This window comes from Schistocerca piceifrons, chromosome 2 (genome assembly GCF_021461385.2).
Source record: "Schistocerca piceifrons isolate TAMUIC-IGC-003096 chromosome 2, iqSchPice1.1, whole genome shotgun sequence".
NCBI lineage: Eukaryota > Metazoa > Arthropoda > Insecta > Orthoptera > Acrididae > Schistocerca > Schistocerca piceifrons.
This window is the reverse complement of record NC_060139.1, coordinates 464,663,950-464,680,156: the sequence shown is the minus strand read 5'-3', so window position 1 is coordinate 464,680,156 and position 16,207 is coordinate 464,663,950. Positions and strand designations below refer to the sequence as shown.

The 16,207-nt window shown below is 45.4% G+C and overlaps 1 protein-coding gene across 1 annotated transcript in view; it reads left to right on the top strand.

Annotated features, from left to right (window-relative positions):
* The window catches only part of LOC124775487 (sialin-like), a 158,263-nt gene extending 142,988 nt beyond the window's left edge, over positions 1 to 15,275 (top strand). The window contains exon 9 of the mRNA XM_047250320.1: positions 15,111 to 15,275. Coding sequence (XP_047106276.1) covers positions 15,111 to 15,275 — 165 coding nt within the window. The remainder of the gene's footprint in view (positions 1 to 15,110) is intronic.
* Positions 15,276 to 16,207: the final 932 nt, after the last annotated feature.

The window sequence follows — 16,207 nt, the reverse complement described above, 5'->3', positions numbered from 1 at the left end:
TAGTTCACAGGCGAGGTAATAATGCTATGCTGTGTTTGCATCATCCCTCTGTCCATAATTATGTTGTATACATGGAGATGATGTTTTAACTACTGACGACGTCTTTGGCACAATTGTTTTATGTATCTCCACTGCAAGATGTGTTTTTAGTAAGTGACTAAAAGTTTTTGTGCTTGTAAGAATCTGGTATTTTACAGTTACTTTAGCTATAGTGTTTTTTTCTTTCTCAGTTCCGATGCAAAGTTTTTGTTAATGAAGATGTCTTCCTGTGCAGGTGTATTTTACTTCTGATGAAGGTATATTTAGATATACCGAAACCGTGGTCAAGAATTTTAATAAATCTTTATCCTGCAACTGTTTGGCTGTTATCATTTGCCGTGAAGGATTTCAACAGTTGCTGTTTCAGCCATGTTTAAAATCTTGTATTCTAGTATGTCCTCAAGTTCGTCTGATTCTACATTACCTGTTCCTGAGTGCTCGGAAGTTCTTGTGGAGCGCTTTGTTGCACTCTCTGTGTCCCTTTTCGCCTCATCGACGTTTCATAAAGCGTGGATGAAATACCTGGGCCCCGCTACGTTGGCACTCACGTACATGTACAGGCGCCGTTGTTGCTGATACGCCTTCCGTCTCCACAGTCGCCGACGTCACACGCCTCCACCGCCGCTAGTGCCGATGCCACGGGTGGTCGGTGCTGCGACAGCTGCAGCCGGTGTCGTTACTGCTGCTGACGTCAGCTGCGCCCCACTTGGCCTGAACGCTGATGTTGACGCTTCGCAATTCGACGCTGCGCGGCGCGACGCGGCCCGGGCCGCGGAGAACGATTGTTACACGCACACCAATACACGAAGAGTGTTTATACGCCTCTTACTGTCACAGTAATGGTTAAAATGGTTCTGAGCATTCTGGGACTTAACATCTGAGGTCATCAATCCCCGGCCGGCCGGTGTGGCAGTGCGGTTCTAGGCGCTTCAGTCCGGAACCGCGTGACCGCTGCGGTCGCAGGTTCGAATCCTACCTCGGCATGGATATGTGTGATGTCCTTAGGTTAGTTAGGTTTACGTGGTTCTAAGTTCTACGGGACTGATGTCCACAGATGTTAAGTCCCATAGTGCTCAGCGCCATTTCATCAGTACCCTAGAACTTCGAACTACTTAAACCTAACTAACCTAAGGACATCAGACACATCCATGCCCGAGGCAGGATTTGAACCTGCGACCGTAGCGGTCGCGCGTTTCCAGACTGAAGCGCCTAGAACGGCTCGGTCACAACGGCCGGCATCACAGTAATGTCCGCACGTTTCACACTCACCAACAGCGGAATTGATGCCGTTGCATGCACTCGCTAACCGAACGTAAACGTTAGTGGATTCCGTTTTCCACCGTAAGTCCGGTTTTTTACGAGATGTGGTCATTATTGAAGTAAATCAAGTGAATAAAATCATATAGTATGAATGCTTACTATGATGATAAAAGTTATTTTTGCGAAAATTTTTAAAATAATACAGTGCAAGCTTTCACTGCTGCTACTGACATCACTTGCAACTTGTACATCACGTACAATTTCCGGCCCAATAGGCCATGGTTGATGTAGAATTTTTTTTCCTAACGTTTATTCCCTGACTGCGGGAGACATCTTCAGAGATAAGGAAGATGAGGTCCCATATACCGAGGAGCGTAAGGAACGATGCGGGAGACCGCACCGCCGACTAGGCAAGGTCGTAGCGGTGGTGGCTTGCCATTGTCTTCCTCCGACCGTAATGGGGGTTAATAATGATGATGAAGACAACACAACAATACCCAGTCATCTCGATGCACGGAAAATCCCTAACACCGCCGGGAATCGAACCCTGGGACCCGTGCGCGGGAAGCGAGAACGCTTACCGCACGACCACGAGCTGCACACTCACAGATAAAGTGGCGACAAATTAAAAGAAATACACATGAGCCAATATGATATCCTTTTTAAGTTTGATGTGTCATTATTTACCATGAAACCAGTGAATGAAGCTATTTCATGCAGAGTGGATATTTTTCCAGCAGATATTCTGTACTTACTCAGACACTGTCTCACTACGATCTATTTTCAATACAATAATCATTTTTGTGAACAGACTGACAAGGTGGCTATGGGCACTGCTCTTAGTGCAGCTGTGGCCAATTTGTTTATGGGGGAATTTAAACAACGGGCGTTGCAGACTGCCAGTAAAAGACCAGCCAGATGATATCGCCGATACTTTCGTAGTATGAACGCTCGCTGCAGAGGAATTGGATGCCTTCCTGATACATCTCAAAAGTATCAATCCAAAAATGCATTTACTACGGAGTCGGAGATAATGGCCAACTGACTTTCTTGAATATGTCTGTTATCACTTGGTAGGGACGTTGTGCCAAGGGTATACAGAAAAGCCACGCATACTGACGGTTACCTCCACAAAGTTTCTAACCACCACCCCGGACAAAAAAGAGATGTGATTATAACCATGGTGAATAGGGAGCACAAAATTTGTGAACCGAATTATTTCAAATATGAGCTTGAACATCTACGATCGACAGTCAAGAACAATGGTTATTATAACAAGGAGATAGATCGGGTACTTCGCCCTAGGGAGAGAATTTGAACTGACGAGGAACTACGGCCGCTCGAAGGGAAATTGTTTCGTTCATCAATACATTTGCAGGTCGCAATGGGGAAATGTTGATCAAGTATGGTTTGGAAACTACCTTCAGATGCACCAGATCCACCAGGAAGATAAAAGAATGTTTAAAATCGGCAAAAGATATACGAAATCCCTTGGCTATACTGGGAGCATATAAAATTCCTTGTAGTTGTGGAATGGTTTATATAGGTACCAAAAAAAGATGTGTTAACACCCGTATGGTTAAACGCAAGAGGAATTGCCGCCTGGGACATGCGAATAAATCGGCAGTAGCGGAACATCTGTACTAAGAGGGTGATCGTGAAATAAAATTCGCTGAGACGAGTGTCATATCGAAAACATCGTATTATCAGTGCGTAGAGAGGCTATTGAGATTTATAAACACCGCAATAATTTTAACAGAAAAGAGGGAGATGTTAAATTACATAAAATTTGGATTCAACACTGCAACATAAGAATGACGATCGACTACCTTCAGTCGAGAATGTTGGCACTACCAGAAATAATCTCGTAGCTGACGTCACGCGATGGACTGTGGTGCTCTCTACAGCGCTCCCCGAAGTTCTGGTTGTAGTTCGCCATTTTACCTCTGAAGATTCCCTCCCCAGTCGGAAAGGAAATATTAGGGGAAAGTTTTATACACCGATCCCGGAAGTTGTAAGTGATGTTTAAAATATTTTTTCTTCATATTGTTGGACTCGAAAGGTTAAGTGTAGATGACTACTATAGTGTGTGTGTAGTATAGTTTCGTGTCCGTGTTGGGAACCATGAGAGAAGGGAGACAGTAAAACCCAGTCCCTGCACATAGCCTGCTCCTCTCCAAGAGTAACACCCAGCCCGACAAGCTTATCGTTCCCATCCGACAGACGTTTCACCATCAGAAATGTCGCGTGCTCTCACTTCACGAGACAAGGCAGACAGGTTTGGAATTTAGTCCAAGAAACTTGCGCAAAGACTTTACGGAACCATCGCTCATATTTCCTCTGCCGAAAAGAGAAAGGCAAAATTATCAACACCACGCTTCATACCCAGAGGGTCACGTATCCAAGTACTGTACCGGCCCGCCCGACGGAGCTTAACTTCGAAGGTCCGACGGGAACCGGAGTATCCAGCTCGTCACGGCCGTTGACAGTAAATGAAGTATTAGTCACAGTTAAATTACTTCTCAAGAGGGCGCAAGCGTCATAAGCGGCCACTTAGGAGGCCAATCTGAGATGGGCTCCAGACGTGCCGAGTGTAACCGTGTAACATTTGCATGTGTGTGTCTGTGTGTGAAATCTTATGGGACATAACTGCTAAGGCCATCAGTGCCTAAGCGTACACACTACTTAACCTAAATTATGTTAAGGACAAACGCACACGCCCATGCCCGAGGGAGGACTCGAACCTCCGCCGGGACCAGCCGCACAGTCCATGACTGCAGCGCCTGAGACCGCTCGGCTAATCCCGAGCGGCTGTAACATTTGCATCCAAGACGAGTAATCAAGATTTTTATGGCTGGGGGAGGGGGAAGAGGGGGCAAGGGGCTAGTGTGGTTGAAGAGCTACATTCTGGCACGTACAATTTGGAAATTAAGCTCTGTCAATAAACAATTCTACCAAATGTTATTTCTACCTAGTAACATTTCTATCACGAGAACCTCTACAACATACAACATCTACCACTACATCTACCACTTTTACACTCTATCAGTAACAATGCTACAATTAAAATGACTAGCAAATCGTAAACCATCTGAAACAAAACTTTACCGGAACTATTCTATACCCCTAAACATCTTCACAGAAAGACTTACCTTAAGGTAACTTTACCGTTTTCTGACATCTCGGAAACAGAACTCTACAGTACCAGAATTTAATCCTGCAAGAAAAATCGAACTCCAGAATGAAATTTTCACTCTGTAAGTGCTCTACCAGGTAGAGCACTTGCCCGTGGAAGGCAATGGTCCCGAGTTCGAATTTCGGTCCGGCACACAGTTTTAATCTGCCAGTAAGTTTCATATCAGCGCACACTCCGCTGCAGAGTGAAAATCTCGTTCTGGAAACATCCCCCAGGCTGTGGCAAAGCCATGTCTCCGCAGTATCCTTTCTTCCAGGAGTGCTAGTTCTGCAAGGTTCGCAGGAGAGCTTCTGTGAAGTTTGGAAGGTAGGAGACGAGGTACTGGTGGAACTAAAACTGTGAAGGCGGGTCGTGAGTCGTGCTTGGGTAGCTCAGATGGTAGATCACTTGCCAGCGAAAGGCAGTGGTCCCGATTTCGAGTCTCAGTCCGGCACACAGTTTTAATCTGCCAGGAAGTTTCAAAGTCAAACTATTTTATCAGTAAACTGTGTCTCATGAGACGAAAAGTCGGAGCAGCCTGTATGTTCTAATGTGTGCCAGAAGCTGTTTCACCAGTTGAACATTCTTATCAAGAAAACTGGAAAACGATACCTGTCACACTTGTAATAAGCTTCATATGCAGATTTCCAATTCTGCAGAAGAAGAAAAATTGCAATTTCAGAATTTATGTTAAGCAGTGTGAAGAAGGTATATAAAAGTACGCCACAGAGTGGAGAAAATAAAAAACTATCAATAAGGTATAATTACGTGTCCTTTGAGCTTTGTTTCTTGTCTCCCTTAAAACTATATAATCGCTGTTCTTCTGCCTGAAAAGATTTAATTTCTACATCTACATCTACATTTATACTCCGCAAGCCACCCAACGGAGTGTGGCGGAGGGCACTTTACGTGCCACTGTCATTACCTCCCTTTTCTGTTCCAGTCGCGTATGGTTCGCGGGAAGAACGACTGTCTGAAAGCCTCCGTGCGCGCTCGAATCTCTCTAATTTTACATTCGTGATCTCCTCGGAAGGTATAAGTAGGGGGAATCAATATATTCGATACCTCATCCAGAAACGCACCCTCTCGAAACCTGGACAGCAAGCTACACCGCGATGCAGAGCGCCTCTCTTGCAGAGTCTGCCACTTGAGTTTGCTAAACATCTCCGTAACGCTATCACGGTTACCAAATAACCCTGTGACGAAACGCGCCGGTCTTCTTTGGATCTTCTCTATCTCCTCCGTCAACCCGATCTGGTACGGATCCCACACTGATGAGCAATACTCAAGTATAGGTCGAACGAGTGTTTTGTAAGCCACCTCCTTTCTTGATGGACTACATTTTCTAAGCACTCTCCCAATGAATCTCAACCTGGTACCCGCCTTACCAACAATTAATTTTATATGATCATTCCACTTCAAATCGTTCCGCACGCATACTCCCAGATATTTTACAGAAGTAACTGCTACCAGTGTTTGTTCCGCTATCATATAATCATACAATAAAGGATCCTTCTTTCTATGTATTCGCAATACATTACATTTGCCTATGTTAAGGGTCAATTGCCACTCCCTGCACCAGGTGCCTATCCGCTGCAGATCTTCCTGCATTTCGCAACAATTTTCTAATGCTGCTACTTCTCTGTATACTACAGCATCATCCGCGAAAAGCCGCATGGAACTTCCGACACTATCTACTAGGTCATTTATATACACTCCCGGAAATTGAAATAAGAACACCGTGAATTCATTGTCCCAGGAAGGGGAAACTTTATTGACACATTCCTGGGGTCAGATACATCACATGATCACACTGACAGAACCACAGGCACATAGACACAGGCAACAGAGCATGCACAATGTCGGCACTAGTACAGTGTATATCCACCTTTCGCAGCAATGCAGGCTGCTATTCTCCCATGGAGACGATCGTAGAGATGCTGGATGTAGTCCTGTGGAACGGCTTGCCATGGCATTTCCATCTGGCGCCTCAGTTGGACCAGCGTTCGTGCTGGACGTGCAGACCGCGTGAGACGACGCTTCATCCAGTCCCAAACATGCTCAATGGGGGACAGATCTACATCTACATCTACATCTATACTCCGCGAGCCACCTTACGGTGTGTGGCGGAGGGTACTTATTGTACCACTATCTGATCCCCCCTTTCCTGTTCCATTCACGAATTGTGCGTGGGAAGAACGACTGCTTGTAAGTCTCCGTATTTGCTCTAATTTCTCGGATCTTTTCGTTGTGATCATTACGCGAGATATATGTGGGCGGTAGTAATATGTTGCCCATCTCTTCCCGGAATGTGCTCTCTCGTAATTTCGATAATAAACCTCTCCGTATTGCGTAACGCCTTTCTTGAAGTGTCCGCCACTGGAGCTTGTTCAGCATCTCCGTAACGCTCTCGCGCTGACTAAATGTCCCCATGACGAATCGCGCTGCTTTTCGCTGGATCATGTCTATCTCTTCTATTAATCCAACCTGGTAAGGGTCCCATACTGATGAGCAATACTCAAGAATCGGACGAACAAGCGTTTTGTAAGCTACCTCTTTCGTCGATGAGTCACATTTTCTTAGAATTCTTCCTATGAATCTCAACCTGGCGCCTGCTTTTCCCACTATTTGTTTTATGTGATCATTCCACTTCAGATCGCTCCGGATAGTAACTCCTAAGTATTTTACGGTCGTTACCGCTTCCAATGATTTACCACCTATGGCATAATCGTACTGGAATGGATTTCTGCCCCTATGTATGCGCATTATATTACATTTATCTACGTTTAGGGAAAGCTGCCAGCTGTCGCACCATGCATTAATCCTCTGCAGGTCCTCCTGGAGTACGTACGAGTCTTCTGATGTTGCTACTTTCTTGTAGACAACCGTGTCATCTGCAAATAGCCTCACGGAGCTACCGATGTTGTCAACTAAGTCATTTATGTATATTGTAAACAATAAAGGTCCTATCACGCTTCCCTGCGGTACTCCCGAAATTACCTCTACATCTGCAGATTTTGAACCGTTAAGAATGACATGTTGTGTTCTTTCTTCTAGGAAATCCTGAATCCAATCACAAACCTGGTCCGATATTCCGTAAGCTCGTATTTTTTTCACTAAACGTAAGTGCGGAACCGTATCAAATACCTTCCTGAAGTCCAGGAATACGGCATCAATCTGCTCGCCAGTGTCTACGGCACTGTGAATTTCTTGGGCAAATAGGGCGAGCTGAGTTTCACATGATCTCTGTTTGCGGAATCCATGTTGGTTATGATGAAGGAGATTTGTATTACCTAAGAACGTCATAATACGAGAATACAAAACATGTTCCATTATTCTACAACAGATTGACGTAAGCGAAATAGGCCTATAATTATTCGCATCTGATTTATGACCCTTCTTGAAAACGGGAACGACCTGCGCTTTCTTCCAGTCGCTAGGTACTTTACGTTCTTCCAGCGATCTACGATAAATTGCTGATAGAAAGGGGGCAAGTTCTTTAGCATAATCACTGTAGAATCTTAAGGGTATCTCGTCTGGTCCGGATGCTTTTCCGCTACTAAGTGATAGCAGTTGTTTTTCAATTCCGATATCGTTTATTTCAATATTTTCCATTTTGGCGTCCGTGCGACGGCTGAAGTCAGGGACCGTGTTACGATTTTCCGCAGTGAAACAGTTTCGGATCACTGAATTCAGTATTTCTGCCTTTCTTCGGTCGTCCTCTGTTTCGGTGCCATCGTGGTCAACGAGTGACTGAATAGGGGATTTAGATCCGCTTACCGATTTTACATATGACCAAAACTTTTTAGGGTTCTTGTTTAGATTGTTTGCCAATGTTTTATGTTCGAATTCGTTGAATGCTTCTCTCATTGCTCTCTTTACGCTCTTTTTCGCTTCGTTCAGCTTTTCCTTATCAGCTATGATTCGACTACTCTTAAACCTATGATGAAGCTTTCTTTGTTTCCGTAGTACCTTTCGTACATGATTGTTATACCACGGTGGATCTTTCCCCTCGCTTTGGACCTTAGTCGGTACGAACTTATCTAAGGCGTACTGGACGATGTTTCTGAATTTTTTCCATTTTTGTTCCACATCCTCTTCCTCAGAAATGAACGTTTGATGGTGGTCACTCAGATATTCTGCGATTTGTGCCCTATCACTCTTGTTAAGCAAATATATTTTCCTTCCTTTCTTGGCATTTCTTATTACACTTGTAGTCATTGATGCAACCACTGACTTATGATCACTGATACCCTCTTCTACATTCACGGAGTCGAAAAGTTCCGGTCTATTTGTTGCTATGAGGTCTAAAACGTTAGCTTCACGAGTTGGTTCTCTAACTATCTGCTCGAAGTAATTCTCGGACAAGGCAGTCAGGATAATGTCACAAGAGTCTCTGTCCCTGGCTCCAGTTCTGATTGTGTGACTATCCCATTCTATACCTGGTAGATTGAAGTCTCCCCCTATTACAATAGTATGATCACGAAACTTCTTCACGACGTTCTGCAGGTTCTCTCTGAGGCGCTCAACTACTACGGTTGCTGATGCAGGTGGTCTATAGAAGCATCCGACTATCATATCTGACCCACCTTTGATACTTAACTTAACCCAGATTATTTCACATTCGCATTCGCTAATAACTTCACTGGATATTATTGAATTCTTTACTGCTATAAATACTCCTCCACCATTGGCGTTTATCCTATCCTTGCGGTATATATTCCATTCTGTGTCTAGGATTTCGTTACTGTTCACTTCCGGTTTTAACCAGCTTTCCGTTCCTAATACTATATGCGCACTATTTCCTTCAATAAGAGATACTAATTCAGGAACCTTGCCCTGGATACTCCTGCAGTTTACCAATATTACGTTAACTTTTCCTGTTTTTGGTCTCTGAGGACGGACGTTCTTTATCAACGATGATAATGTCCTCTCTGGTAAGCCGTCAGGTATTTTATCGTTTCGCCCAAGGGGGGGGTCCCTCTAACCTAAAAAACCCCCGTGTGCACGCCACACGTACTCTGCTACCCTAGTAGCTGCTTCCGGTGTGTAGTGCACGCCTGACCTGTCTAGGGGGGCCCTACAGTTCTCCACCCAATAACGGAGGTCGATGAATTTGCAACCATTATAGTCGCAGAGTCGTCTGAGCCTCTGGTTTAGACCCTCCACACGGCTCCAAACCAGAGGACCGCGATCGACTCTGGGCACTATGCTGCAGATATTAAGCTCTGCTTGCACTCCGCGTGCGATGCTGGTTGTCTTCACCAAATCAGCCAGCCGCCGTAAGGAACCAAGGATGGCCTCAGAACCCAAGCGGCAGGCGTCATTCGTTCCGACATGTGCTACTATCTGCAGCCGGTCACACCCAGTGCGTTCAATAGCTGCCGGAAGGGCCTCCTCCACATTACGGACGAGACCCCCCGGCAAGCACACCGAGTGCACACTGGCATTCTTCCCCGACCTACCCGCTATTTTCCTGAGGGGCTCCATAACCCGCCTAACGTTGGAGCTCCCTATAACTAATAGGCCCGCCCTCTGTGACTGTCGGGACCTTGCCGGAGAATCGGCCACTGGCCCAACAGGCGAGGCATCCTGTGGTGGCTCGGAAACGATGTCATCACCACTAGGAAGCACCCCGTACCTGTTGGAAAGGGGTAAGGCAGCTGCCACGCGGCCAGATCCCACCTTCGCCTTTCGGCCAGGCACGCGCGAGCCCACCACTGTCCGCCATTCACCCTGGAGTGATGGCTGACCGGTAAGATGCTCACTGCCGGAAGACGCAGCGACATCAAGGGTTCCATGTGATTCCAAGGCCACCGAAGTATGAATAGGTCTCACCACAGTTGCCCCAACGCCACTACGAGCCGACGCCTGCGCCTCGAGCTCGATGAGCCTAACAGACAAAGCCTCCACCTGCCCCCGAAGAGTGGCCAATTCTCCTTGCGTCCGCTCACAACAACCACAGTCCCTACACATGACTATGTTTACCCTACTCTATACGGTGACAAATTCCCAAGATAATCTTCTGATGAGCTACTCTGATAATCAAGAAACACTCACTGAAATACGAGACGCGAAAACTACGCTAGGTTTTCCCAGAAAAACTATTTAAAAGCTAAGCGCAGCAAATAAGTACAAAAACGCTTTATACAAACAGTACTCGCTACTGCTGGTGCTCTCGCTCTGGCTGTCACAAGACAACTGCTGATTCAAGTGACTAGTGGCTAACGGCCGCGAAACAAACAAAAGACGGTTTTAGGGCGCTTTCTGTTCTAAACGATCAAGAAAACACTAAGAAATCTAACACGAAAACTACGTAAAGTTTTATCAAGAACTGTTAGTTACTATGCAGAGCAGATAAACACAAATAGAATCCCTTCCTTAGTGGAAGGTCGTAAACAAAATGCAAAATAAACGCTTTATACAAACAGTACTCGCTGCTGCTGGTGCTCTCGCTCTAGCTGTCACAAGACAACTGCTGATTCAAGTGACTAGTGGCTAACGGCCGCGAAACAAACAAAAGACGGTTTTAGGGCGCTTTCTGTTCTAAACGATCAAGAAAACACTAAGAAATCTAACACGAAAACTACGTAAAGTTTTATCAAGAACTGTTAGTTACTATGCAGAGCAGATAAACACAAATAGAATCCCTTCCTTAGTGGAAGGTCGTAAACAAAATGCAAAATAAACGCTTTATACAAACAGTACTCGCTGCTGCTGGTGCTCTCGCTCTGGCTGTCACAAGACAATCCGGAGATCTTGCTGGCCAGGGTAGTTGACTTACACCTTCTAGAGCACGTTGGGTGGCACGGGATACATGCGGACGTGCATTGTCCTGTTGGAACAGCAAGTTCCCTTGCCGGTCTAGAAATGGTAGAACGATGGGTTCGATGACGGTTTGGATGTACCGTGCACTATTCAGTGTCCCCTCGACGATCACCAGTGGTGTTCGGCCAGTGTAGGAGATCGCTCCCCACACCATGATGCCGGGTGTTGGCCCTGTGTGCCTCGGTCGTATGCAGTCCTGATTGTGGCGCTCACCTGCACGGCGCCAAACACGCATACGACCATCATTGGCACCAAGGCAGAAGCGACTCTCATCGCTGAAGACGACACGTCTCCATTCGTCCCTCCATTCACGCCTGTCGCGACACCACTGGAGGCGGGCTGCACGATGTTGGGGCGTGAGCGGAAGACGGCCTAACGGTGTGCGGGACCGTAGCCTAGCTTCATGGAGACGGTTGCGAATGGTCCTCGCCGATACCCCAGGAGCAACAGTGTCCCTAATTTGCTGGGAAGTGGCGGTGCGGTCCCCTACGGCACTGCGTAGGATCCTACGGTCTTGGCGTGCATCCGTGCGTCGCTGCGGTCCGGTCCCAGGTCGACGGGCACGTGCACCTTCCGCCGACCACTGGCGACAACATCGATGTACTGTGGAGACCTCACGCCCCACGTGTTGAGCAATTCGGCGGTACGTCCACCCGGCCTCCCGCATGCCCACTATACGCCCTCGCTCAAAGTCCGTCAACTGCACATACGGTTCACGTCCACGCTGTCGCGGAATGCTACCAGTGTTAAAGACTGCGATGGAGCTCCGTATGCCACGGCAAACTGGCTGACACTGACGGCGGCGGTGCACAAATGCTGCGCAGCTAGCGCCATTCGACGGCCAACACCGCGGTTCCTGGTGTGTCCGCTGTGCCGTGCGTGTGATCATTGCTTGTACAGCCCTCTCGCAGTGTCCGGAGCAAGTATGGTGGGTCTGACACACCGGTGTCAATGTGTTCTTTTTTCCATTTCCAGGAGTGTATATTGCGAAAAGCAATGGTCCCATAACACTCCCCTGTGGCACGCCAGAGGTTACTTTAACGTCTGTAGACGTCTCTCCACTGATAACAACATGCTGTGTTCTGTTTGCTAAAAACTCTTCAATCCAGCCACACAGCTGGTCTGATATTCCGTAGGCTCTTACTTTGTTTATCAGGCGACAGTGCGGAACTGTATCGAACGCCTTCCGGAAGTCAAGGAAAATAGCATCTACGTGGGAGCCTGTATCTAATATTTTCTGGGTCTCATGAACAAATAAAGCGAGTTGAGTCTCACACGATCGCTGTTTCCGGAATCCATGTTGATTCCTACAGAGTAGATTCTGGGTTTCCAAAAACGACATAATACTCGAGCAAAAAACATGTTCTAAAATTCAACAACAGATCGACGTCAGAGATATAGGTCTATGGTTTTGCGCATCTGCGGGCGACCCTTCTTGATGACTGGGACTACCTGTGCTCTTTTCCAATCATTTGGATCCTTCCGTTCCTCTAGAGACTTGCGGTACACGGCTGTTAGAAGGGGGGCAAGTTTTTTCACGTACTCTGTGTAGAATCGAATTGGTATCCCGTCAGGTCCAGTGGACTTTCCTCTGTTGAGTGATTCCAGTTGCTTTTCTATTCCTGGGACACTTATTTCGATGTCAGCCATTTTTTTCGTTTGTGCGAGGATTTAGAGAAGGAACTGCAGTGCGGTCTTCCTCTGTGAAACAGCTCTGGAAAAAGGTGTTTAGTACTTCAGCTTTACGCGTGTCATCCTCTGTTTCAATGCCATCATCATCCCGGAGTGTCTGGATATGCTGTTTCGAGCCACTTACTGATTTAACGTAAGACCAGAACTTCCTAGGATTTTCTGTCAAGTCGGTACATAGAATTTTACTTTCGAATTCACTGAACGCTTCACGCATAGCCCTCCTTACGCTAACTTTGACATCGTTTAGCTTCTGTTTGTCTGAGAGGTTTTGGCTGCGTTTAAACTTGGAGTGAAGCTCTCCTTGCTTTCGCAGTAGTTTCCTAACTTTGTTGTTGAACCACGATGGGTTTTTCCCGTCCCTCACAGTTTTACTCGGCACGTACCTGTCTAAAACGCATTTTACGATTGCCTTGAACTTTTTCCATAAACACTCAACATTGTCAGTGTCGAAACAGAAATTTTCGTTTTGATCTGTTAGGTAGTCTGAAATCTGCCTTCTATTACTTTTGCTAAACAGATAAACCTTCCTCCTTTTTTTATATTCCTATTAACTTCCATATTCAGGGATGCTGCAACGGCCTTATGATCACTGATTCCCTGTTCTGCACTTACAGAGTCGAAAAGTTCGGGTCTGTTTGTTATCAGTAGGTCCAAGATGTTATCTCCACGAGTCGGTTCTTTGTTTAATTGCTCGAGGTAATTTTCGGATAGTGCACTCAGTATAATGTCACTCGATCCTCTGTCCCTACCACCCGTCCTAAACATCTGAGTGTCCCAGTCTATATCTGGTAAATTGAAATCTCCACCTAAGACCATAACACGCTGAGAAAATTTATGTGAAATGTATTCCAAATTTTCTCTCAGTTGTTCTGCCACTAATGCTGCTGAGTCGGGAGGTCGGTAAAATGAGTCAATTATTAACCTAGCTCGGTTGTTGAGTGTAACCTCCACCCATAATAATTCACAGGAACTATCCACTTCTACTTCACTACAGGATAAACTACTACTAACAGCGACAAACGCGCCACCACCGGTTGCATGCAATCTATCCTTCCTAAACACTGTCTGTGCCTTTGTAAAAATTTCGGCAGAATTTATCTCTGGCTTCAGCCAGCTTTCTGTGCCTATAACGATTTCAACTTCGGTGCTTTCTATCAGCGCTTGAACTTCCGGTACTTTACCAATGCAGCTTCGACAGTTTACAATTACAATACCGATTGCTGCTTGGTCCCCGCATGTCCTGACTTTGCCCCGCACCCTTTGAGGCTGTTGCCCTTTCTGTACTTGCCCGAGGCCATCTAACCTAAAAAACCGCCCAGTCCACGCCACACAACCCCTGCTACCCGTGTAGCCGCTTGCTGCGTGTAGTGGACTCCTGACCTATCCAGCAGAACCCGAAACCCCACCATCCTATGGCGCAAGTCGAGGAATCTGCAGCCCACGCGGTCGCAGAACCGTCTCACCCTCTGATTCAGACCCTCCACTCGACTCTGATCCCTATGACATTATTTCGTAAGCTAAATATCCGTGCAAGCAAATTTATTTTTAACGCAATAATGTTTTAGGTTTTATGGTATAATTTAATGTTCTACACAATCGAAGGTCTTGTCAAGCTCACGAAAAATACGAACAGGGTATTTTTTGTATCATTTTTTCAGAATTGCGTTTCTGGAGATCGTGTATTGCTTCCATTGTAGAGAATCATTAACGAAAGTAAAACTGGGCAGTTGTCAAAAGGTTATTATTAGAAAAAAATTCTTATAAGATGTCTTCTCAAAAAGTAGAAATTACTTGCTTATTTCCATTTTTGTGAGTGGGTGTTGCTACTGTACATCTCAGTTATATGTCACTATCGACTTCTGCTTTAAACATTAGATGTGCGCTTATGCAGGAGTGTCATAGGTTTTAGAGAGATAGGCTTATAGAACTACGCCATACTTAAGCGCTATGGTTTATAAGTCAAATCTTCAAGCCTCTGGTTGCTTCCTGCCATTACTGCTATTACTACCAATAATCTGTACACAATAAATATTTCGTAAATACTAGTGCAGCTTCTTAGCCACTCGTTATGTGCGTACATTACAGTGATAACACAGAATGTGTTTTTTGTTAACAGCAAACTCTGGCGCAGTGGAACATAGCCTTCTACATCGCAGCGGGCGTAACGTGTGGCTGCTTCGTTTTTTACCTGATTTTCGGTTCAGTGGAAGAGCAGAGTTGGAACAGACCTCCTGAGAAATCTAAAGACCCTGAAAAATCATCCCCAGTTCAAGAAACGTAGCAGTACTTCTAAATTTCACTCTTGCTTCATCTGTCTAATTAACTGAATTTAATTCGCTATCTACAACTGCCTTTATTGTATGTTTATACTTTTTTGACAAATAAATAATTGTTTTGTACTTTCTTATCACCAGTTTCCAACTTTAAATTCACTATAAGTTAATTATTTATCATTGCAAAGTTTCAGACATCTCTGATATAGCGAACATTTGATTGTGGTAACGTGTCTCAGCAGAATAAGGCATAAGTGAAAACTTTAGTTACTAGTGTGAAAGTGCTAAATGTAATGGTTACGACACAGAGTTATTAATAGTAAGTAGGTTCAAATCTCTGGCTGATCATCTGTTTCTAAGCTTTCTGTGGATTCCTAAACCAGTTCAGATGATTGTGTAGTTGGATCCATCAACCAGCTACCATTTCTTCCCATCTCCGTCCTTACCCGGCTTAGCAAGTGCTGAATCTCAGAAGACGTAACTTTTTCGATGTACTTAGTGTATAAAGTAGTACTCAAGGAGAGGAACTTTTAAATAATATACTAAAATTAATTTTAAAACTATTATATGAGTTTCTGTGCTCATTTTTGCATTCTTTCGTGGCTTTTCTTTTTTAATTTAATCTCCATGAAGTATTACACTAAGATGTGACAACCATGAAAGTTGGTGACAGTGTTAGCTCTTCCAACACGTGCGATAATGCGACACATTTTTCTCAGATTCTTCCGCCAAGGATAGCCATCCGCTGCGAGTTTGCGCCTGATTTCATGCAACCCAGCATAATGTACTTGTCATGCATTTCTATCTTCACGACATATCTCGGCCGCACACTGCAAGGACAACGAGGATGTTCCTGCAGCGTTTTCGATGGGAAGTATTTGATTACACACCATACAGCCCGGACTTGACTCCCTCTGATGTTTATCCCCTTTCATATGAT